The 24,448-nt window shown below is 38.4% G+C and overlaps 2 protein-coding genes across 3 annotated transcripts in view; one reads left to right on the top strand and one right to left on the bottom strand.

Moving 5' to 3' along the window:
* Nucleotides 1–20,007, bottom strand: part of SH2D4B (SH2 domain containing 4B) — a 106,498-nt gene extending 86,491 nt beyond the window's left edge. The window contains exons 1-2 of one of the 2 annotated variants that reach the window (XM_085064081.1): nucleotides 15,240–20,007; nucleotides 15,053–15,132 (exon numbers count right to left, since the gene is read on the bottom strand). The gene's annotated coding sequence lies outside the window, so the exon portion shown is untranslated. The remainder of the gene's footprint in view (nucleotides 1–15,052; nucleotides 15,133–15,239) is intronic. The other variant, XM_085064082.1, reaches the window with a different exon arrangement.
* On the top strand, nucleotides 4,238–24,180 carry LOC146435500 (rap1 GTPase-GDP dissociation stimulator 1-like). The gene is made up of 13 exons (XM_085064758.1): nucleotides 4,238–4,364; nucleotides 5,937–6,047; nucleotides 6,882–7,004; nucleotides 7,165–7,290; nucleotides 8,864–8,992; nucleotides 10,139–10,264; nucleotides 10,969–11,112; nucleotides 15,077–15,211; nucleotides 16,793–16,918; nucleotides 19,993–20,132; nucleotides 21,003–21,129; nucleotides 22,149–22,277; nucleotides 23,489–24,180. Exons 1-13 carry the CDS (start codon nucleotides 4,238–4,240, stop codon nucleotides 23,620–23,622), a joined length of 1,677 nt encoding a protein of 558 aa, XP_084920884.1. The 3' UTR covers nucleotides 23,623–24,180.
* The last annotated feature ends 268 nt before the right edge of the window (nucleotides 24,181–24,448 follow it).

The raw sequence follows: 24,448 nt of genomic DNA, 5'->3' as shown, positions 1-24,448 counted from the left end.
AAAAAAACTGTACTCATACATTCCTACTCCTTTCCTCCTTGAAGAGAATTGCTGAAGAATGCAGAGGAACAAGAGTTCAAAACCAGCCAGGTCAGGAGTTGTTCATAATTATATCCCTTTCATCCTCAGGATATTAGTTTTTAATTCTCTTCCCAGGTCCTTTTTAATCCTATGATTTTTCTCCTACATCTCATCACCCTTGAGTGCAGTGACAAAGACACAAAATGTATCTTTTAACATGGCTGTAAGTGGCTTTTCATGGAGACATAGATAATAGCTTATCTGATTTATAGGACAATTTTCTTGCCATGGGTTTGAAAGCCTGAAGAGATGGAGGATCTCTTCCTCCAATACTTTAATTCATGCAGCAAGATAAGATAGTTCTATTGGAAAGAACATGTCAGCCCAGTCCCAAAACAGTTGCATGACTTTCTAGAAATGAAATACAATAATTCACCACTGGAAAAATTAAAAAAAAAAAAAAAATCTTTCCTCAAATTGAATTGCACCTTTCTCCTCCCTTCCTTGGTAACAAAATCAAAAGCAGCAGCTTTTGCTACCCTTGGTTACAGCAAAATGCTATAATCATGTAGCTGCACCACTCACAGCCAGCAGGAATGTATTTGACCTTACAGGCTTTATTTGCTCTTAATACACATACACTTAACCAGCCCTCCTAGACTTCTCTATCTCAAATTTACACCTTTACAACTCACATGAAATAAATTTAATATCACATTCCCAGTCATGGAGACCTGGAGCTTTATTTTGACTATTATACAATAATTCCCCTCAGCATACAGGTACATTTATTATCATAGGTTTATACAGGACATGCCACAAACCACAATTTTTTTTTTTTTTTTTTATTTTAGGGGAGAGTGTTAAAAAAATACTGTGTGAGAATAGAGACTTACAGCTATATGAATTTTGCAGGCTGCCACACTGATGTGAATGCAGGTCAACTTTTCATTTTGCTTTGCTTTCAATTACATTGCTAGACAGATTCAACTGCTATTTTGCAGTATTATGAGTTGAAATTTTAGTTTCTTCAGGCCACATGTTATGCCTTTCAGCTACTCTTGACCTGCAGAACTCTAGCGGTTTCTCAACATGGACTCTCATCCCTCAGCTGTTACACAGGATATAACAAAATAGAGACTTGTGTTTCCTGTCCTGGTGATATAATACTTCTACAGAAAACTACAGTCAAGTGAAGGCCAGATGAGAATTTCAACAAGAAAAAACAATGAGTTGTTTTCTCTCTCAATACAAAATTACTTTGCGGCCCTTATCTCTTGTCCACGTTCTGCAAACAAAATTGCAAACAAATTCAACGTAAATACTGTAATGAATTTCAGTGCAATTAAACAAGGTGAAACTTCCAGCAAAGAAAATCCCTGTGCAGTTGATTACTGGAAGTTAAGAAAGTATACCTGGGAAAGGATACATAGTGTCTTCTTTTACTGTTCTTTAATAATCTATTACCAGAGACATTAGACAGAGCAAAATAAACCTCCATTGTGAAAAACTAACACATCTTTATATGCTGGAAAAACACATTACCTTGTTTTCCTGCTTTGAATAATGATTATGATGATGATAATGATAATAATCCATGGAAGAATCTTCTGAAGTGTACTAAAGTTAAGTGACAGAAGGATTAAATTTAGTATGTGAAATTACTGAAGGAAGAGGCAGTGAAACACAAGGCATTTGACTGGATTAAGTTGTTTCAAGCCCTCAAACAAATTGCATCACACTGCTCAGGGTCAAAACAATAATAAGTAATACCAAGTGTAGCATCTATATTGAAGGACAGAGCCTATTGTTTCCTCTAGAAAATGAGAGGAAAATTTCTACACATGTGAATGGCTAAAAAAAGAAAAAAAAAAATCAGAAGCCATTGCTGTTTTAGAGGGGGCATAATCAGTCGCTGAAAGAGAGAGATGTGTGGGATTCTTCTTTCTCATTCCCTGAGAACTTTGTAGGTCAAAACTAGCACTGACAATTGACACAGCAATGGTTCAAGGGATCCAAAGAGCTCACCCCTCATGGCTCTTTCCCCACTGCAGAAGCCAGATGAAATTGCTCTGCTACCGCATGTTTTCTGCACTAGTGTCTCTGCTCTCATTAGGATGATCAAAAACCAACTCCCACAGCAAAAGTCTGGTTCCTATGCCTCTTACTCAGTAACTTATGCACAGATTTATGTGTGAATTAATAATCCATGCCTTCAGCTCAGGAAGAAAGCCTTTTGTACCTCAGTCTCGAGAGATTTCTAAATTCAGACCCTGCAGGCAATGAGTGCCCATTTCCCCAGCTTCTACAGTGAATTACTAAAGCTGATGAGCAATATTCTGGCAAAAATGCTGATTCAGGAGAATGAGTAGTATTCCTTCAGAACATGTTTACTCTGCTAAAACCCTCCTCAGAGGCCAGGCAGGCAGGCACTCCCTGCTGTCTGACCAGCTGGCTGGCCCCCTTCCAGCCTGGCTCCCTGCTGGCCAGGCAGCACGCCAGGCAGCCCCTGGCTGGCCAAGAACCACTGCTGCCAAAAAACTGAAACAAATTGTTCTGCTTTGCTTGTAGTTTCCACCATGTCAACAATCTATTCCAGCACGGGATGAAACAAAATGTCAACACCCCAGAATTTTCCACAAAAGCAAAATACCTTTTTCTGGTCAATTTTAGTCACAATCTGTATATGTTCTACTGCCTTTTCACAAAAATAACTGTCTTACAGTGTCTGCTTCAATGCCCCTGCAGAAGCATGGATGTAAACTCAAAGAGTATTGAGGAGTAAGTTCCAAGCTGGTTAAGTTAATCAAGTTTTTATAAATAACAAGCACGATAAAATTCTGAGTCCCTGAGAAAAGGGATTAGTATTTTAACACAGTAATTTAAATGCTGCTTTCTCTGAGACTTTTAAAAGTAGCTCTTCAGTCAGCTACTGCTCATACCACTCATTTCAAAACACTACACACTGAAACCAGAGGATGTTTTGCAAGGACTTTGTCTGTCACCATGCATATATGGTGTTATTCTACTGATCTATTCCCCAGAGAAATAAAAAAGCATCTGGATTTCCAGTTACCACTGCACTGACCCAATGAGTGACCAGTATATACTGTCCCCTCCTATCTGTAAAACAACCTCCTCCACCTTCAGAAATCCAGTTGTCTTTCCATAGCTTTACAGATTCTAACTAGAAATGTATTTGCAAATATTACTATTGCTCTAATTAGAGAACACAGTCTTGGAAGTCAAATACCAAAACATTTTGGGTCTTGACAAGATAAAAAACAGAGTTCAGCAGACAACTCATTCCCACAGGCTCCTCATTTATTTCATATTGCTCAATCAGCAGCTGTAGCCTTCTGCCCACTCCCACTAGATCTAAGTTTAAGATCAAAGCTGATTAAACTATCAGGTTGCTCTGGTGTTTTTTTGGTTTTGGTGTTTTTTCTTGTTTTGGTGTTTTTTTGTGTAAAAAAACTGCATTCTGCTGTTTATACAAAATCATTTATTCAGCAAATTTTGGCAAGGAGAACTGGACCTGATGAATCCAGCCATCTTTCTAAAGATGGCAGCTTCTTTAAAGCACATAAGCCAAATTGTTGTTCTTAAATAACTGATTTTAATTTTTTAAGACAAACAAATGTTCTTCTTAATAGACAGTGACAGCCTTTAATTATGTTCCACTTCAACTCCCTTCATCCTCTCTTCAAAACAGCTCAGGACACTTTTAGTTCCTCAGAAACAAATTCCTGTATGCACTAAATTCATGCATTTTCATTTTAAAAACCCCTCACATTAACTAATGGATACATTAGGAATAGGTAACATAATGAGTTCATCAAACAACAAAAGTAAATGATAAATTATTAACCCTCATCATATAATTTCTAAGGCAAGACTCAGGAGTCATAATTTTCAATGAAACAGTTTGTAAGGCAGAAATACTATTTTACTACAGTTTTGGTAACATCCTACATTATAGACTACTATACGTTTACTTCAGTCACCAGATTTCTAGCAATGCTCCTTACATTAATTGCAGACACTTTAAGTCTTTTTGTTTTCAGAAATTAGATGGAAGAATCTTCATATTGAAAGGATAGATTTCAAACAAATCGGTATAATAAGCAGTAACCTCAATAAAATAATATCTGGATGCTATACTCCAGATCTTGTAAGGGATTAAAAAATAATTCATCAAATCATTAACTACGACATGCAGAATATCCTTCAGACCAACAACAGGATTAATAGCATGGAAAACAGTAAGAGTGGGACGAGTTTACAAAAACAGTTGCAAGGAGTGCAGGAAGTGAAAGTGCAGAAATCTGACCTCTGCACAGGTAAATTGTAGGATTATAGTAAAGCACAGTTACTAAACACAAACATGATAAAAAAGGATTAGTCTCTATGACTTTTGTGGAGGCAAGTAACGCTCAACCTGTCTCTTTAAACATATTTTTAAGGAGCTGGTAAGAAGGTCAAGAAAGGAGGTACTGTTAATGCATTTCAATTTCTACAAACCTTTCAATAACCTTTATCTAAGTTATCTTGGGATATGAAAGATTATTATCTGATGAAGTTTGAAGAGCTGAATAAAGACTGCTTTCACAATAGAAAGCCAAAATCATTAGAAGTTACCTTTGCTGGAACCTGTGTAATTCAAGATATGGAACCTGTGTAATTCACGATATTCATAATTGCCCAAGAAATAGCAGAAAGGTAAGGAGTTTTTTGATTATTTGGAGTACTCAAAATTGAAATTGTCTGCATAGAATTGCAGAAAAATTGTATCATCCTGTATGACTTGAGATAAAGAGGCACATCAAGGTCAGTGTCTGCAAATGCCTACAACCTACATGGGGAAAAGATGGCCAAATTATAAATTATGGTGGGGCTTAAGTTAACAGCCTCTGGCCAGAAGATAATGAGTCATCTTGATCAGCTGCACAAAAGCCATTCTCAAACAGACAAAGAATTAACAGAGTAGAGAAAGCAAAACATGACAATCTCTGTCTTAGTTCACCTGAGTCTTGATAATACTTTCAAATTCTAGATCCTCAACCAAAAAAAAGAATAAAAGTGCACTGGAAAAGGATTCAGGAAAATTACCAAAGTTTCTGTAAATACTATGCAAATTGGCAGAGGAATTACAAAGGAGGACTATAATAAAAATCCATCTGATTATAACAGGCATGGAAGAGCAGATAGTGAAGGGTAAATCCTTTCTCTTACTACAATAACTCAAAGGCCATCAACTTTTCCCTTTTTGGTAAATATTTTAAGACACAGGGAACTATCTTCCTCTTACAACAGTGAAACTCTGGAAATTAATGTCACAGTGTGATGCAGAAATAAAAAAATATGAATTAACTTATATAGGTTAAAAAAATTTAGAATAAAAGTCAATCAACATGTATTAAATACATACTGATGCAAATACTAGGTATGTTTCTAAAGTCCAAAGTTGCCAGAAACAAAGGGAGAAGTATTTTACCTCATCTGTTTCTTGCATTCTTTTGGGGCCTGCTACTGGCCGTTATCAGAGTAGATACTGAGTTGAGCTGCAAGTACTATATGTATGATAAACAGATATTTAGAAATGACAGGCTTGATTTGGGTCCTGTAATTATTTTTCTCTCCTCCGCACCTCAAATTCTGCCACACTTATTATATGCTAATTTCTGTTTCCAGATAGAATTTATCTCCGCATGTTTATACCTGCACAAGAGCTATGTGCTGTCTGAGAAGTGACCAAGCCTTTGACCTCGTGCTCTTGGATTAAATAAGCATATTTAGATCCTGACCCTTCAGGAAATGATTTTATAATCAGCCTTTAGTGTTGAAAAGAATTACCACAAGGAAACCAGAATTTTCCATGCTGGCTCACCAGTTTTCTCTCCCATTCTGTTTAGAAACCCTGAGTAAGCACCTGGAATACCTTGAGCTTTGTAGAGATGACACAGAAGCTGAAGAACAGATCCTTGAAAGTTTGAATGGGATTCTCCTGGCCCTTACTGAAGATAGTTAAGTATCACTCCAGATCACTAATTAACCATATGCACAATTTAAAAGCCTTCATTGCAGGTTTTGTCTATTGTGATAATTTGTATTTCAAGGAGTGATTGCTGCTGAAACTATAGCTGTATTGCTTTTTTTCTCTCTGTATAAAAATCACAAAATTACTTGTGACCAGATAAAATTATTAAAATGCCTAAAGCTCCAGAGAAATTCCGGATTTAATATTCTATTTACTACAAACTCCTACAATTAATTTAGGGTGACCCTATCGGGTCAGGCACTTAAAAGGAGTTTCTAGTCTACTTATAGTAAAGTCCCTAAAGCCTCAGCACATTGTCCTAAAATGACATAAACCTACATTTATTTGAATCTCCTGGCAGATGGTGATTTACTACCTTCAGGACAGCTAGCCGTACTTTTAATGAAAAAATGGTAAGGGAATTGTCTGTTCTAATTGCTAGTCTAATAAAAGATGCTGTGCCTACCTACAGAATTAATTGCTAAGCCATACCTCAGGAACAGCATCTTAATCCCTGACTTCCCGTGCCTTATGCAGGCATCCTTTTTTAGTCTGAGAAGATGAAACTGTTTTCCTCATTGCTGTGCCACCTACGCTTCAATTCAGCATAAAGCAGAGTAATCAGCTGGAACCACACTTGCTGCAATTCAAGCAGATGACTGTGCCCATCTATTCAGACCAAGACAGCCTTTAAGGACCTTGTTAAATCAGAGCCTTGGATCCCACTGATACCCACTCAGAACTCTAGGAAACAAAGGAGCATGTTAATAAAACAGCTGCAAACCTAGTGCAGGTATTGCTAACATTCTTATCACTGCAGAGCAGAGATCCTTCCGTCTACTCAGAGGGAGTGGGATCTTCCTAACTTTGGCAAAAATCCTGAAGGGCAATCCACGGTGTGCAGTCAAAGCAGCCCATGTGCTTTCCGAGATAGCCAAAAATGGTAAGTTGTGCTCAAGTATTACTACAAGGCATCTTACAGCACATGTATTGTTTTCACTCTTGAATTTTGTTTCACAGCTACCTGCTATTGCTATTGGTACTGCAATTGTTTTATTCCTAAATTGCAAAAGCCAGCAAGTCCCTCTCTTTTATCTATGCAGAGGAAATGAAGAAACCATGTATGGAAGCAGATTTAGTTCTAACACTGATACCTTTGCTGGAGAGCACAGACCAAGAAATGCTGCTTCACGCTGGGAGGGCTATTGGCCGTATCTGTTATGATAATCGTAAGTATCCACTGAAGAGCATCTCATCTTCCCTAGCTCTAAGGCATTACTTTAAAAGGCACTGTAACCTGTAACTCATAATAATTTTATGAGACCTGAGCACGTGATGCACTTCAGCCTCGTCAGACACACAGCTCACACAGCTCACAGACACCTGGCTGAATGAACTCCAAGCACCGCCTGAACTTTCCTGTATACTTTTCCCCTGTATATTTTTGACTTCAAGGTGGCACATCTCTGTCAGAACTGCATTGCAATTATAAGAGGACCAGAGCCTCATACATAACTTAATAAATTTTTGCCTTGGGCCCAAATGCTGAATGGCTTGGACTTCTTCCAAAGCAGTAAGAACATCTATAAAGCACTTGTTTAAAAAGTGTGTTAGAAAAAAAAACAGACCTTAAAATAATAAAAAATACTGTGATATATATCTGTGTAAGGAATAGGCTTCTCTGAGGACCACTGCTTGCATGCAGGAGATTTTTGTGCTCCAAACTGCCTGGACACCAGCTTGCCTGCTTGTCTCACAAAATTAACAATTTTCATTTACTTGCCCAAACAGTCTAGGATTTTTCTTTTAACTCCCAGACTGACCAAAACATTTAGTGTATACTGAAAGTAGTAAAGAAATTTTCAATTTTCAGTTATCTTCTATCCACAACCCACTGCCTTCAACCTATCTTCTCTTATCCTTCTAGTGTGGATCCTTGTTGCTTTACTTAGAAAGCTGTGAGTTTGCCTCCCTGCACTGTTCTTATGAAATCTAAGCATGATAGGTACCTGGCATCAATTCCACTAAGCTCCCTGCAAGTTATGTGCATCTGCCAAGGAATGACACAATAGTTTAAAAAAGCTTTTCCCTACAACTGCATTCAAGGCTCATGCAACTCCTGTAGACCAGCATTGCTACAGCATATGGCCATACTGCACATCTGCTTCCCTTCTGGCAGAGCACAGCCCCAGCACACATTTGCCAAGATGACTGTGATACAGTTTAATAAATTCTACCACTAACACAGCAATAAATACATCAAAGAGAAGAAAAACTAACTCCACCAATTCCCTGTCAGAATTTCAATTGCATGAGCTACAACAGCACCCAGATACTTTCTGGTGTATGCCATACACACTGTCACCCAAGAAGCAGCCCAGCTCTCAGCAAGACACTGCTGCAAAAGCTGTGCCATTGTACTGGTAAGTAACCATCACTGTCCAACTTGGTATCTTATAGTTCTTGGCATTCTCAAAATCATTTCAGATACTAAGCCTCCATTCATTACAAAACTACAAAATTAAAGAAAACAGTTACCAGTGCTTTCTTCAGCATGCACATGTGGATGGAGACACTGCCTTAATTCAAAGTAAAATCAGGAGGTTTAGCAAAAATCTGCCCAAACTTGCATTTCCTCCACACACTTATTAGCCTGAAGCTACCACACAAAAGCTTTACAAATCCTAACACTGTGAGAAAGAACCAGAATACCTTGCTGCTAAGCATCTCAATTGGACCCTTTTCACGGATTTAATTAGTTCCTAATTTAATCACCTTTAATATCTATGCTTCACTTACCAGGTGACCTTCAGGAAGAGCTGGTGAAGGTTGGAGTAATCCCATCACTGGTCCGAATATTAACTGACTATGCAGAGAGTGAACCACTTGTCCACGTTGCTCTACTGGCCTTGTACAATCTTGCAGACCTTGGTAAGGGCTTTTTTTAAAGTTTTTGCATCTTAGAACAAAATACCATCTCCAAATTGTCACTGCCTTTCCATGCCCACTGGTTTGTGGACTTTATTTTTTCTAGGGTTTTTTTTTTCTTTGTTTTTGGGGTGGGGCAGGGGTGGTGTTTGTTTGGGCTTTGTTTTTAAAACACTACTGATACCTAATCAGGAACTAACCACAGTATCTGGATTGGAGATATAACCATATAACCACTTTTTTATGGAGTACCAGCAATTACTGGTGTTACATTAAAACAATTAAGTTTTAACAGACAGCTTTTGACCCCAAATGAAAAGTAGAGATGGCATAACTTCATATGATAAATTGACAGTTTCAGCTACTTCCAATTTGGTACATTAAAGCTTGTTTATTAAAATTTCATTTCTAGTTAATTATTAAGTTTCTATACCTGACTGAAACAGCTTCCATTTTCATTTACACATTTTTCATGGCAAAAGCACCTCCACTAATTTAAAATATATTTGCCCTACTTTACACAAGCTGTGAGTAGTAATGGAAGAAAAAGATCAAGTAAAAAATTATTACCACTCTCTATATACCATCTAAAATTTGATCTACTGCTTCCTGCATTTAGGGGGAGAGACAGGAAAGGGGGCATGGTCACATTATTCTCTAAGGACATCTGTCCTTATTATGTCTGTAATATCATTTAATGCCATATTACATTGAAATGTACTCTATGTCAAACAGTGGCAGGTTTTGCTAACATACATCTTGAAGATGTTTAGGATCCCAGAAAGATTAGAACCATCTAATCAAGGCAAAAAATGTACTACTATAATAAATTGAGGTGTGCCAAGTTGTTATATAAAATAACCATACTACAGATGGATTTGTAAGAGTCAGTGAAATTGAGCCAGGATTAATTTGACACCTACAGGTGGTGGACGAGGTTTACAGGAATTACAGGAAAAGAGCTAAAGAACTTGGAGGGAGAAGGGATAGAGTTTTGCTGTCTCAGTGCTGTCCAAAACAGAGCAATCTACAGGAACAGAAAAAGCCTTCAAAAACAGTGCCTAATCACTTCAGATTATAGAGAGATATGCTTTAAACGTTTAATCAAATAAAGAAACATTCAAAATCCTGACTTTATCATATACACAGATTCAGCCAAGGAAGCTCTAAGCATGACAAAAGTTGCTGAACAGCTGGTCAAACAACTGAAGAGAGCAGAGAGCCATGAGAGGTTAGAAATTGTCTTTGAGGTCCTGCAAGCACTTGCAGAAAATGGTAAGGCTCCTCTCGGTCTGGGTGGAACAAGGGGAGACTGGGTATTGTATTGGTTTAAGCTCTGAGTTCCAAGTGTGCCACTGGATCCTGCTAATGGAATCAGCAACTCTTTCCAGGAGAAATAAGCCACAAGAACATGTGAGATCCTGGCCTGAACAGGACTTTAAGAGGTGAGACAACAAAGAAAGGAGGGAGAGAGTAGCATTCCACTCCATTTCAGTAGATCCAAAAGACAGCAGATTCAAACTTATTCTCAGTGGTGTCCAAGAGGAAAGAAGCAACACAGATTGTTTTTTTAATTTAATAAATGAGAACAACCAGGTACCAGTTCAATCCCTGTTTGGGCCATTTACTTGCTGTTCCTTGTAGGTCCCTTCCAGCTCAGAACATTCTGTGAATCTGTGAAGAAGTGTACTCTAAGCAACAGTGCAACATAGCTCCACTAACTAATTAGATACCTGACATAGATTTTAAAGAAAACTGATGACTGGCAACACAAGAAATGTCAAAGACCAATGCAGAAAGCTTTGCTCATTCTGCCTTGGTGTCATTCTAGCACCAGAAAGCTGTTACAAACAAAACCCAAACAGTGACTGCACCTGAACAAAAGAGTAGCTAAAGTTCAAGGATTTAGCTTTCTATTTTGAAATGCTTCCACAATGAGTCAAGAAGCTTTTAATGGGCTTTTACTGTGATCTCTACAGATGCTCTGAAAGTGCAGCTGGTGGAGGCAGGCGTGCCAGAGGTGCTGTCCGAGATCCTGCTGAGGCTCAAAGGCTGTTCACAAGCTGAAGATACATGCATTGTAAAGGCTGCATCGGATCTGATTGTCTCTCTGCTTCTCGGAGGTAAAAAACGGAATATTACAGGACAGATACATAAAGAATCAACATCCAGAAGTCCCTTTAGCAGAGGAGTTGCCATCTTCTTTCCTGCTTTCTTTTACTTAACATGGACCCCATGCACAATCTCTTTCATCATCCTCACAGGAATTCTCAGGCACCACACTTTTCATTTCTACAGCTTAGAGCCCAGTGCTTGTGCTGCCATGCTTCCCTTCAAGCGCATACATGTGTTGCCTCAGGTCATCTAAAACCACCGTGTCCCTGCACAGAACAGATAGGAACACGCACAGGAACCTGAGCTGTCGTAGCTGTACTGTGCCTACAAGGTCACACCCTGCTTCTGTAACTTTACTTCCAAAGCTGGCTTAAGAGCCAGTCTTAAATTCAAAGCTAACCATCATATTTAGTCACAGGGTATTAAACTACTCCCCCATTCCCTATTCCAAATCTGTTATGTACTTGGAATATCTGCATTAGCAAATGAAATGTACTAACTTCTTGCAGTAAGTTCTATCTATCATCTATCTATTAGGAACAAACTACACTTATTGCTGACCCAGATGTTTTACTAACACTTTAAGCTGATTTCAGGAACAACACAAAAAGGCTCAAGACCTAAGAGCAATTTACTTTGTGAGGCCCTGCTATGCTGTACTTTGGGCAAGACAAATTAAAGAACAAAACATCAAGAACTGGACACTTGCACTGCATCCCACCACTCTCAACCCCAAAGTAATAAACAACATAAAGGTCCTTAATTATTAACCTTAACAACAATCTAACTAATCACTAACTGACTGAACAGTTCAATTTCGAGCTAATTATAATCAGATACAAGATATTCTCTATTTCTCATAACACAAATAAGTAAGTAAATACAGAAGGTTTTTGCTAAGGGTCGTGCCATCATCTCTTAAAACATGGATACTTACACCACATCCAAACACTCGCAGCTAGCAAGACAGGGGCAATGCCTATTGCTAATTTTACAAAATAAGTGGTATGGTCGGTTGTTCTCTACCCTTCAAAGATGGAAAGCCACTGTCTGACTGCAGAGAAAACCAACACTATCACATTTCACTACTCCCTCCTTCTGAAAGTTACATTCTTTTCTGCAGACTAGAGACTTGCATACTTTCAAGTTACAGATACTAGTGATACTGAAGTAATTTGGGGGACATAATCATGAAAAATGGAGTGATCAGGTAGGCAAGCTTTTGCACTTTTCTTTTTCCTGAACCACATTTGATTAGAGGGGAGACTTTGGAAATATTTCATGGCAAATATATTTGTTAGAAATAAAGAAATAACAGTCAGTCATTGATGTTTTCTGTTTTAAATCACTTTTAGGAAGGGAGGGTTACTCAGACACATGGTGGAGGGGATAAATCTCAAGATAAGCCATTTTATCTTTCAATTCCTATTATAGAAAGCAATGAGCCTTTATACTCTGCAGAGAGAAACAGAGATACTCTTTTAAGAAGACTCCTGGAAGGCATGCTGTGCTCAGTCTATCAGCAAAAGACACCCACCACACTTCCTGTCCTTTCTGACTGATTTCACACAAAATTGCTCAACTTGCTGCACTAATAAGTACTTAATTATTATAAAAGATTCCTTCACATCTGTCTGAAGGTTGGTTTCGCCTTTTTTTTTTAAAGCAAGCTATCCTATACACATATCTGCACCTCCACCTCACAACCTTTCTAGACACCCTTTCCTCCTGTACCCTGTTCTGAATCAGCCATTGTGCATCATGGCTCTACAAAGGCCACAGAACTGCCCCTGGTGCCTTTAACTAGCTATTTCAATTTCCTCAACTGAATGGCTTGCTTTGTGACTTGCTCTTCTCCCTCCATCTTCCCCACAACACCATTAGATGTTTCATGTGGAAGAAGTGAATAATTCCTCTCATACCCCAGTATGTGCCACTGATGTATGCACAGCTTTTAAATCTAAGAAAAAAAAAACCTATGGAAATCTGATCTCAGCATCAAATGACTTCTAAGCAGTGAAAAGATGACAGACAGCTTTTGCAGCTATGAAAAGTGGCTCTTCCTATCAGACTTCAACTATGAGCCATTAAATTGAATGTTCTGCTGCTATCCAAGCAAGAACTCCATAGGAGAGAAAAGCAATTTGGAGCTCTGTGACTATCAAAGCAAGGCAACCGCTAATGAGCTTTGCCTATTTGCATTTTACTACAGGAGAAAAAAAAAAAAGCTCTGACATTATTCTGTTTGAGAGGTGGGGGGGAGGAGAGAAATTATGTTCAATTAAGGTTAGTCTATATGAAGATCAAAATATTTTCCCTGTAGAATTTTATCAGACGAAAAGAGGTGACCTATTTCTATAGAAACTCTTCCTAAAGAGGACTGGGCAATTTTCCTCATACTCTGATCTCCAAAGATTAGGACCAGACAAGAGAACACTTGAAGAATGACAAGCAAAACCATCAGCTTTTGAGAATGTATGCATAAAATGGTATCAAAATAGTATTTTCACATGAGTAGAATTTCAACTATTTCACAGACTAACAGTTCTCTCAGGAAAATATCCACTTACACTTTATAAGCATTTGACAAATTCTTACGTAACATATGTAGCAATACGGGGGGAAACAGGCTACTAAGTGAAATGTTAAGAGATTAGAAGAATAACAGGCAGTGGTTCAAAAGGCAACACAGAGGAGTGTCTATGACATCGAGGTGGAAATAACATCTATACCAGCAAAGGTGTTTAAATTACTATAGCCACTTTTACATGCTATACATACAAAAATTACAAGTCTGTACACTCAGTCTGTAAATGCAGTTAGAACCAAGAGAAGAACTAAAGCTACTTTTGGCCAGACCACGTATTTGCACAAGGTGTGTACAGTTCCATCGACAACTCTTTATTGCAGGTGGACATGTAGTCTTTCTATGTAGTATTCACACACCCTTGTGCCATTTTTTAACAAACAGCCTTCGCAAGGTAAGAGCACAGCAATAAGGAGATGTTGATGTGCATCAGGCACACACTTCTATTGAGGTATAACAAGCTGCATAAAGTAAAATACAGAAAATTATTTTCCAAATGGCACCTTCAAAATACCTCCTTCAGAAAAGATGCCACCTATGCATAGATGGATTCCTTTTGCTCTTTAGCATAACTTTCTCATTTCCTGACAAAGTGAGTTAAGCAGCTTATGATAACAAAGCTGCCACCTGTCCAGGGCAAGTTCTCAAAGACAGCAGACATACAGACTGCACTGACATAATGCATAGCATTGCTGGGCAAAGTGGTAGTTTCTTGGAATGTACAAATCTGCTCTTTTACCAGGATTAAATAAACCAGAACTGTCCAGTTCAACTCATATTTTCCTAGCTTCATATGAGTGTTGTCATTTCAGAAAGTGGGTTTCTCAAAAGTGGTAAGAAAAACCTAGCTCTGGCTCTTTTTCTCTCAAGGAGTAATTAAGGACAACTTATTTCATAGAAGACAAGGAATAACAGCAGTACAGAACTAGTAATCAGGTTTACCATTGGTGGATAAGATCTCTGGTTTCACAACAGTGTCTTAAATCAGTAGAATAGCAAAATTAAAGGAGTTTTAAGCTATCCTGGGGAGAAATGGAAAATGCCACTGGTATTCTACTACATATACACTGGAAAATACAGCAGCACTGAGGAAAAAAAAGACTGGAGAATCTATTTTTTTTTTAATTTGACAGTGATTGTCCCTTGAAAGCTCTCGAACTAAGCTTCACTGAAGTTTTTCTCAGCATCAGTTAACAGGTAGCTGATGCTCACTTCTCTCTAGAGAGATGAAGGTTACAAAAAACAATGCAAAAGCTACAAGTCTTGATCTTAGCAAGACATGAACATAATTAATGCAAAGACTCCCTGAAGTCTCAATTTGCATTATTAGTTTCTATCACTGTGTTTCTTACCTCTCTTACCTGTTTGGTTTCACCTTTCTTCAGATGGCAACTGTTTGCGATTGTTCCAGCTGGGAGTCATCCACCAGCTCCTGGATCTTCTGGAGAAACACGTACAGAGTGGGGACACCTCTGTCCAACAAGCTGCACTCAGTGCACTTCAGAACCTTGCTATACCAGGTACAGAGTTTGAAGACAACTGACTTACTGTGATTCTTTGTAATGATGGATCATCTGTGCAGCTCTGTCCAAGTCACCAATACCAGTCCCTTGTGTTTTGAGGGGCAGTTGACCTTTTCCCCCTCCCCTGCAGGAACATATATTTGAATAATTCATCGGGACTTCCCCATCTACAAAGAGTTTAAACATCTCAAAGTGTGATCTCACCACCAGCTGCTGAAATGGTTTTGTATTAATAGCATACAGCAGCTTAAGGTGAAATCTGGAAGGGTTTATAGCTTAAAATACAGAGTATGGAGTGGAGCTACCTGGTAGGGATGTCAAGCTTTTTCTTCTATAAAGCCAATATTCATTGTTACACACAGAAACAGTAAATCTTGATGTCCTTTGAAGCTGCACTTCAAAAAGCTCAACTGTGAATTACAAAATATCAATATATCAATACAGAGCATTTTGATTATCTGTTCTGTTCAAGTCTATTACAAACGATTTGAGACCTTTCCAAGTGTGTGGACATTTAAAATGCTCTTCCTAAACTCTACTTTTCCTCATCAATTCATAAAAATATCTCTATTTTATCTGTAATATTTGTTAGATATTCCCTAACAGAAATACATCACTTCTAGAAAGACAAACTATCACTTTCAACAACATAATCTGCTACCTGGAAAAAAAAAATACTGAGTGGAAATCCATAAACATGAATTAAATATGTAAACAGACACAGAAGAACTCTTCAATTCAAGTATTGATCTTAAAAGACAACAGATGCATATAAAAAATTGAAAAAGTCATTATGATCTAGTTAAAGGAGTTACTCTGTGCCACAGAATATTAAAAGCAAGTTACTTAATAGGGTCTGCTTCCCAATTTGCCCAATGAAAGGACAAAGGGATATAAACAGTTATCTCCCTAATTTCACTGTCCAATCTTCCTCACCACTCCCCCAAAAATGCATGCAGAAGATAGGAAAAAAATTGCTCTGGAGGAAGCAGCTTTTGGTAGCGCAATTAAGCAGTATTAAAACTCCTTCCAGACAAGCTTCTGATTATTACTAGGGATTACTGCATCAACCACTGGAGCAAAGAGACAAAACTAGGGGAGGAAAGCACATAAACAAAGGCAGGAACAACAGAGGATCAGTGAGCTCAAATACAAAAAGAAAAACCATTTTCAATAAATATGGCTGAGTAAATAATTTCTGCCCCCCCCCCAGTTCAGTTAAGATGAGCTAGCACAGAACAGGCTTTCTCACATGAGTGGGCAAATGGATGGATAATCTATTATGACTAGAAAAACAAAGAGGAACATCAACACTGTCTTATGTACTTTGTTCTGAGCAGGGCTAAGATCAAAAATAACCAAAATAACCTAAGAAGAGTTCCTAGGTAAGTTTTAGCTCAAAAGAGAAGTCTAAACAATCAGGTAAATCTGACTTAATTTCTGAACTCTCTAACAAGTTGGACCTTTTTCTAGAAGCATAACACAGCCCACAGTTCAGCAGAGTTATGTCATATATACATTTTCAGGTGTTTGTGTCATTACTGAGCTTCACATCAACATCTCTTTTCCATTTTCTAGTTGTGAGCAAGGTTCAAATGCTGGAGGAAGGTGTTGCAGAGCGGATTGAGGCACTTCTAAGGTCAGAGAGTCCTCCTGTGCAGTTTAAACTTCTTGGAACGTTACGGATGTTAGCAGATGGCCAAGGTAGGCAACTGCTAATGCTCACTGAGATCAATTACCAACTCCCCTCCTCCCTTAGCCCTGCAAAACAACGGATGGGCAAGACGACAGGCCAAGTGCCCTGCTAACCTAATTCCACTCAATCTGGAAAGCTTCCAGCAGACATTATTGCCCAAGGCTGCACACTTTCCAGACTGACCCAGTCAGCCTCAGAGGTAGTTGAAACACAAACCACACAGAAAGAATCTGCAGTAGTCACTAAGAATGGGCAAAGGCCTAAAAAGAAGATGTTTTTCACCAAAGATACAGCAGCAAGGCATGAGTATGATGAAAAAGAGCCAGGCTTTAGCATCAAATCACAGAACAGCAAATTAATAAAGGACTAGAGAAAATAAAAGGAATAAAGGGAGCTGGAAAGGAGAAAGGCAGGAGAAATTAATTTCTACCTGTCACGCAGTGTTTCTATACACATTGCCAGTTTTACCTTGCTTGTGAGGCTCAAATGTTGAATTTACTTTGCATGTTAATGTATTGGATTATCTACTTGCACTTCATTCAGTTTTACACAGAGGTGGGCATGCAAAAGCAGCAGTAATCTTGGTGCACATCATTGCATTTAGAGAAACAGACGCAATGTCAGAATTACATTAAGATCTACTACAATAACTTCATTTAACCTTAGGTTTACTTAGCTCTTACCAGAGCATGACACAAAAACAAGCATTGTGGGGTTTGGTATTGTCTTTCGTGTTGCCAGAGCAGCTGCTCTAGAGCACTAATCAGCAGTGATCACTTGGTAGGCAGGAATAACATGAGATAAGTCAAAACCAGAATCAGAACAGTTACGACCATTTTGTGATGGGAAGTGACAACTGACATGGAACAACTGCAGACACCATTTCATTATGGAAGATGATAAAACCTCAGCCTCCTACATTCCATACTGTACTCAATCACACCACTGCAGACACCATTTAATATGATAGCAACTTGCATCCTTTATCAAATTAAAATGCATGATGGAAAATTTAGATCTGGCCCTCACATTAATTTGCACTGCTTCCAGTCCAGTGAAAAGCTGATTTCATTTATATTTCACTGCCGTAGGAAATTAACATTGCAAGATACATAGAAACTTAGCATCTTCTTGCTCTGAGGCTTTGAAGAAGTCATTTTAAGTTCATTTCTCCGAAGTTATATCTGAATTGTGACGGGGGAAAGCATTTAACTTTTAAAATTGAGACATCACAGTAACACAGATCTAAATTATCAAACATTAAATTATCTTTTCCCATTTTATTTACCAGACCTAATACAAAATTGGAATTTGGCACAAGGTACAACTTCTGAAACAACATAATTATCAAAATGCAAAGTAGAATAAAATATGCAAGAGATTCAATGTTTATCCATTCTCACCTATGAACACACAATTCTCCCACTTTTAATTACTTTCTATTCTGTTTATCTATGAACTAACATTGCCCCTAATTAGCTCAGCCTGAAACTCTTACAAACACACATCTATGAAGAAGTCCACACTAAATTAGTTAATTGCCTTATCTAGTATAAATTCATTATTCTATCAGCAGGCATGCTGAGGTACAGACTAGAAGAGGTAGGTTTCTTCCTAACCACAGAAAACTGCAGGCAGAACTGTCAGCTTCATTACTCTGAAGAGATGCTAACTCCTGCTTCTTCCACCATATTGCTTCAGAGGGACAGGATAATTCGTGTGCTTCAACAGCCAAAGGTTTTCAGCACAACTGAAAGTTCAATCTTACACACAGTCTATTCAAAATTGTATTTTCTAAGTTATAAGATCTCTTCCTTTTAAGAACAACTAATTGGGGTTCATCTCAGAGAGCTCTATTGCCAGTAGACACCAAGCAGTCCCTGCCAAACTGAGTAAAGAACCTGCCTTCGGAACAAACCTCTCAAACTGGTTGCATCCTCCAGCCTCTCATTTCTTTCAGCTTTCTGTACTAAACTGGGTTACTGTGATCTCTGCAGACTAACAAGTAACATCTGACCTAGAAACAAAAGTCTTGTGTTACAGGAGGTAACATGCAGGTAGCTGTGCAATGCCCAGGAACTCTTATCTCAAAATAAATTATGTCAACCAGGCTGTAAGCTCCCTGATTCCCTGTGGGATTTTGACCTGTGGATTGTTCCTTAGTGTACCAGACAAACTAAAAAGGAAGTGTGTGTACTTTCCCATCTCCCTACCCCAAAACAGTATAGGCTGACTTAGAGCTTCTGGAAAATATCCAGAGTAGTCATGTGGTTTATTGACACTGCCCTTTTGGTGCATGCCCCATTTGATCCTTCCAGCAGATCTCAAAAGAAATGCAATACACAGAGAATGGGACAGGTGATGCCTCTATCAAACCTATCCTTTCTGTTACAAATGTTAACATAATTACAGTTCCACTCCTGTGGAAAAGTTATTTAGTGAGGTTTTTTCAAATGTCAACCACACAGACTAATATTTCTAGCAAGTCTTGAGATAGGGTTCCTGAAACACAGGAGAATGCAAATTAAAAGGCTCTTCCACACTCAAGGGGAATTTTTGATGATGCTTTATACATGGTTCAACACATATTCTTAAGAGTCAGGTCATCCAATTATCAACATGATGCAATTCTGCACTAAGACTTGGCTTCCCACACCACTAACAGTAATGAATTATCATTGAAACAGCACAAACAGGCTCCCAAGAGCCCATGGTTACATTTGTGCAGGGCTCAAAGTGCAAGTGCAAAAAGTCAAATGGGAAAGGGACAGGCCTCCTGAAGCAGCACAACAGAATATCTGCTTTCAAAGATAGAAAGTTGCTCATTTTAAGCCCTACTTCAGCTTCCTCTTTAAAAGGATAGGTCTATTGGAATAGCTTATTTTGTCCCTCCCCTGCATAATTCCTTTGGTCATATTTCCTCTGGTAAACATTTCCAAGATCCTTTGAAAATCCAATGCCTTAACTAGAGCTCTTAAAGGATGTTGAGAGCAGGTCCATGGCCCTAATTACTTCGACATTCACATTTCTGTGACAGACAGATCTGATTTTGAATGCCTTTTGATGATGCTTTTCTCTTCAGCTGATGCAGCTGAAATCCTGGGCCAAGACCCCTTGCTGCTCAACAGACTCGTGCAGTGGTGCAATGTGAGTGACCACAGCGGCCTTTGTGGAGAGGCAAACCGGCTGCTGGCATCGATCCTGCACCACAACAGATCCCAGGTATGAGAACTACTGGGCTGATACATTTCTACTTCACCCTTCTCAAACGTTTTTAAAGCTTGCTGACATAGCTAGGGATTAAACAGCACACTCAGTTTTACAATGAAAACCATGAATGTTCACAGTAAAAACCTCTCTAGTCTGCCTCAATACAAGTAAGGGGGAAGTGAGGGGGAAACATGAGCACCCCATAAGCACAGACACCTCACAGAAACGACCGTCACTTGTCAACTCTGACCCTGCTGCAGTAAGGCTTGACAGACCATAAGCAAGTAAAGCTTTTCTATAGCGATAAATATATTTCAAATTTCAAATTAAATTGGTAACAATAACCCAGGCAGGTCCTAAATGTCAGTCCTCCAGAAGCTCCAAAAAGCCCACTTACCCATGATGGATGAATCTGGCATGATTTTTATTTGCTGGCATTTTAGAATAGGTTTCTGTTTTTTGTAAATCATCTTATTGCACACAGGCATCCTAGGCCTGCTACACTTTCAGGTATTAAAGTAGATACTATCTTCACAGGCTTTGTCAAAAGCAAAACTAATCCTTGGTAGTTTGATGGCTTGAAATGAAAGAGTGGAATAAGAACAAACTGAAACAAGACAAATATTTATCTTACAGATATGCATTTACAATTAATTCCAAATATTGATATTCTAGGTAAATTACACCAGCCCTAAGCAGATATGTACGATCAGTGCCAAAAGCAATGCTACCCCTAGTTTTCGAATATTGTCAGTTTGCACTGCAGCAGACAAATAATTTCCATCTATTCAGAAACTGAAAAGTGCAATCTCATTTCCCTCCCTTTTCATTCTACTGTATTCCTATGTCAGGCTTCCATCTGTTTTACCTTTGCTTCAACAGGAAGTGGTCAAAGCCATCCAGGCAGCACAAGGAGTGAAGCATCTGGTTTCCATGGCAACAAGTGAACATGCTGCCATGCAGAATGAGGCTCTGAATGCTTTGGCAATAGCATCTGCCATCGATTTAGGTATTGTTCTCTTAAAAGCATTTATCTGTGCAAGATCCTCAACTGCTAAGAAACATTGTCATGCTGTTAATTCTAGGTAACATGTATGAAAAAGCATGTTTAGCTCTTCAGCATGAAATAAAGGTTGTCAGCCATTCAGATCATAAAATCAGTAGCCTTCGGGAATGGCCTGAAGATTTTTATTGAGGATAGAGCCAAATTATCATGCTGCATGGACAGGCACAAGCTATTTGAGTAGCATGATATGCTACTAGTATGCTAGAATGCTAGTAGTATGCTAGAAACATACACAAAAAAAGGGGAAGGTAAAGGTGATGAAGATGAAAAAAGGATTAAGCCTAAATGAACAACAAATTATATACTTGAATGAACAATGAAAACTGTAAGCAGAGGAAATAATCTTAAGACAGACATGAGGAAAGAATAAAGAAGAAGCATAAATAAAAAGGCATTGTAGAAGCTGCAAATGAAGCAAGTGAGAAAACTGTAAAATTCAAACTACTTTTCCTGAGCTAATTTTCAGAGAGCTACCCATACTTTTTTTCCAATTTTTCCTGCATAATTTAAAAATGGGCCCCAATTTCTTATGATACTACAGAAATCTACAAACATCAAAAGGTGAATTGAAATGAAAAAAACTTGCAATCTGTGATTTCCTGGTAAGACTGACCAATCCATTTTACTGATTGTCTACCAATTAAACTCCCAAACTTATTTGGCCAACTAATGTGAAGCAACATTTCCAGCACTGAACATTGCAGGTTTTAATCTATTATGAGGTTACTTTAGGACCAGTGTACTATAGATAGTATGTCTTCAAGAATGAGGCCAGTAAAGAAATTCTGTACAAAAAAAGAGCACAGAAATTCTTCAGTACTGAAGACAGATGCTCAAGACATCCCTGTATAACCAATTTGAAATGAAGCCAGTCTAGAATTTTTTTTTTTTTAATGCAAGGATATTCACTTTCTACTTTCTTTTCAGATAACAGCTCAGGTATTTGTTGACTTATTTTTCAGAAACCCTTGAAGAACCTTTTAAGGAATCACAGCTAGTTCAAAGCTTACACAAACTTCTAAGAGATGATAATACAACTCCTGAGGTGAAATACAATTCAATGGGCCTTTTGTGCAGACTTCTTAATTCAGGTAACTTAAAGTTGTCTGTGATGGAAGGATGGATAATTTGCAATGAAGACAAGTGTTTCCTGTTACCAAAATATACTGCCTGCAATCCTCCAGTGAATGAGTAAAGGATAGTAGAGGTTCATTCTTTATTGATCACCAAAAATCATAGTCAAGTAGTTTCCTTCTTTATGAAAAGCTGATTAAACCCTCAGTTGAGTAAAATAAAAAAGGCTTTATTCCAGTGAATCACTGACATAATCAAGTCCCAGAATAGCAAAGTTAGAGCCTTGGAGTAAAGGCATCTTTGTCCAACTTCACCATGCACAAATGCCTGGCAGTCCCAGATCATTTTCATGTCCAAAGAAACAGTCTGTACCATGTTCATAGGCAGGCATGCATTTGTAAACAAACCAGAAGCTGAGATAAAGCAGTCATTTTAGCAATGCTGCCTTCATACAGTAACTTTCAGTAAAGCATGTGAAGGACATTATTCCAGTTTCACCCCATGGTTAGGGAAGACTTAAAATGCTTCAGGCAAGACCAGACTATCCTGGATGTGCAGCACTAAATAAAAACCAGCACCTTGAAACCAGGAGCCCAAAGATCTTGTGGTGGTTTCTCACATCTTAGTATGAAAATCACATTAATGGAAAATGATGACTGTACTTAGTCATCCACTTAGGCATGGATTGACCACAAGGTGAGCTACCTTTCAAATCCTGGAGCCACCCTGTATTGACAGACAAGCTAGATTTTACAGCATACTGTATTTTTTCCATGTAGCCTCATAGATATTGGAACAGGGATAAAGCAGTTGCAGCTTTCAGTGCTACTATGCAGTATTGACATAACAGATATGATCTATACAACTTTTTTCCAGAGATGCATATACCTAGCATTTTGTAGACTAACTGTAACACTAAGAGTTGAGTCTTACTAATATGCAATGGTAACAAAAAGCATACAGACAAAAAAAGTGCTAGAAATTGTCCTGTATTATAATTTCAAAATTGGCTTTTTTCTGTCAGTCAGTACTTCAAAGTCAAACAGGAGAAAAAAAAATCTTAACCTGTCCAATACTCCCACAATGGCTGAAAGGGTATCTGTTGAAAAAAAGGTTGTAATTAAAGCAGCTCGTTTTGAACAGCAAGTACTCCAAACTTCATCTTACAATTGTTGGGAGCCACTATGTCATGGCAGGTAACTAAGTGAACATTTCCTCTCCCATTCAGGTGATCTGAGACAAGAAATAGAAAAGGACAAGATTAAAGACACCCTTGAACGACTCTGCAGTCACAGCAATGCAAACGTGGTGAAGGAAGCCATCATAACATTACAGGTTTTGAGAGGAGAGACACCCCACTAACCTCCCTTCTCCCACATGGCACCCCAGCACTGCTGCTGAGGCAGACAACACCAGCTTTGCAACCCTTGCATCTGTTGCACCACTGCTGCTCTTCACTGAGCCACTAACACACAGGAGTAGGAATAAGTCCTGTAAAGCAAGTGCTGTTAAATATCACAGGAGAAACATCAGTCACCACTCATTATACATTTTTCAGCTGCTTGGTTTTGTGAAATTAGGATACACACTTGCAAATTTTCTTGTATCAATGGGACTTTTAAATAACTATATATGAAGGTCTTAAGCTTTTACCATGCAACCTGGAACAAGCTAGATTAAAACTGTAGCTTAAACAACGCACAGGGCTAACGGGCACCAATTCAACCAACTGTGAGCCCAACTGTTAGGTGAACATGTTAAAATCAAAACCATCTTTAAACTAACTTCCCCTTCAATCTCCAATTTTAAAGCTCATCTCTGAAACTTTCTATATTCATAAGTTATATTTGTAAATACTTGGGCTACAGCCTTGCCCTAATTTCAGAGTTGCACCTGGAATGAGACTCTGCAGAAGCGAAGTTTATAAGAAACTGCAGTCAGTGAACACAGAGTGCTTGACAAGACACAAAAATAAAGCTAGTTAGAAATCACAGGTGAGCAGGGAGAAGATTTGGAGACAGCCAGTATTCTATTATCACCTTTAAGAGAATCTGGGTTTAACTTCAGATAATGAAAAACTGTAGCAAAACAAATGTCTCTGAACATTTCTGTGGAATTCTTTTGTATTTAAAAAAAGTCGTTAGATGAGAAAGTAACATTGTATTCCACAACTTCTTGTTATGGGAAC

Source organism: Lichenostomus cassidix, chromosome 6 (genome assembly GCF_008360975.1).
Source record: "Lichenostomus cassidix isolate B80296 chromosome 6, HeHo_3.0, whole genome shotgun sequence".
Classification (NCBI taxonomy): domain Eukaryota; kingdom Metazoa; phylum Chordata; class Aves; order Passeriformes; family Meliphagidae; genus Lichenostomus; species Lichenostomus cassidix.
Note: the sequence above shows the minus strand (reverse complement) of the source record. Positions and strands in the feature narration are given on the sequence as shown.

Bases quoted from the DNA above. Each gene is read 5' to 3' on its own strand.
- LOC146435500 (XM_085064758.1), top strand. From the start codon at position 4,238: ATGCAGAATATCCTTCAGACCAACAACAGGATTAATAGCATGGAAAAC. The intron at 20,133-21,002 runs GTATGAGAACTA...TTGCTTCAACAG, and splicing joins TGCACCACAACAGATCCCAG to GAAGTGGTCAAAGCCATCCA. The intron at 22,278-23,488 runs GTAACTTAAAGT...TCTCCCATTCAG, and splicing joins GTGCAGACTTCTTAATTCAG to GTGATCTGAGACAAGAAATA.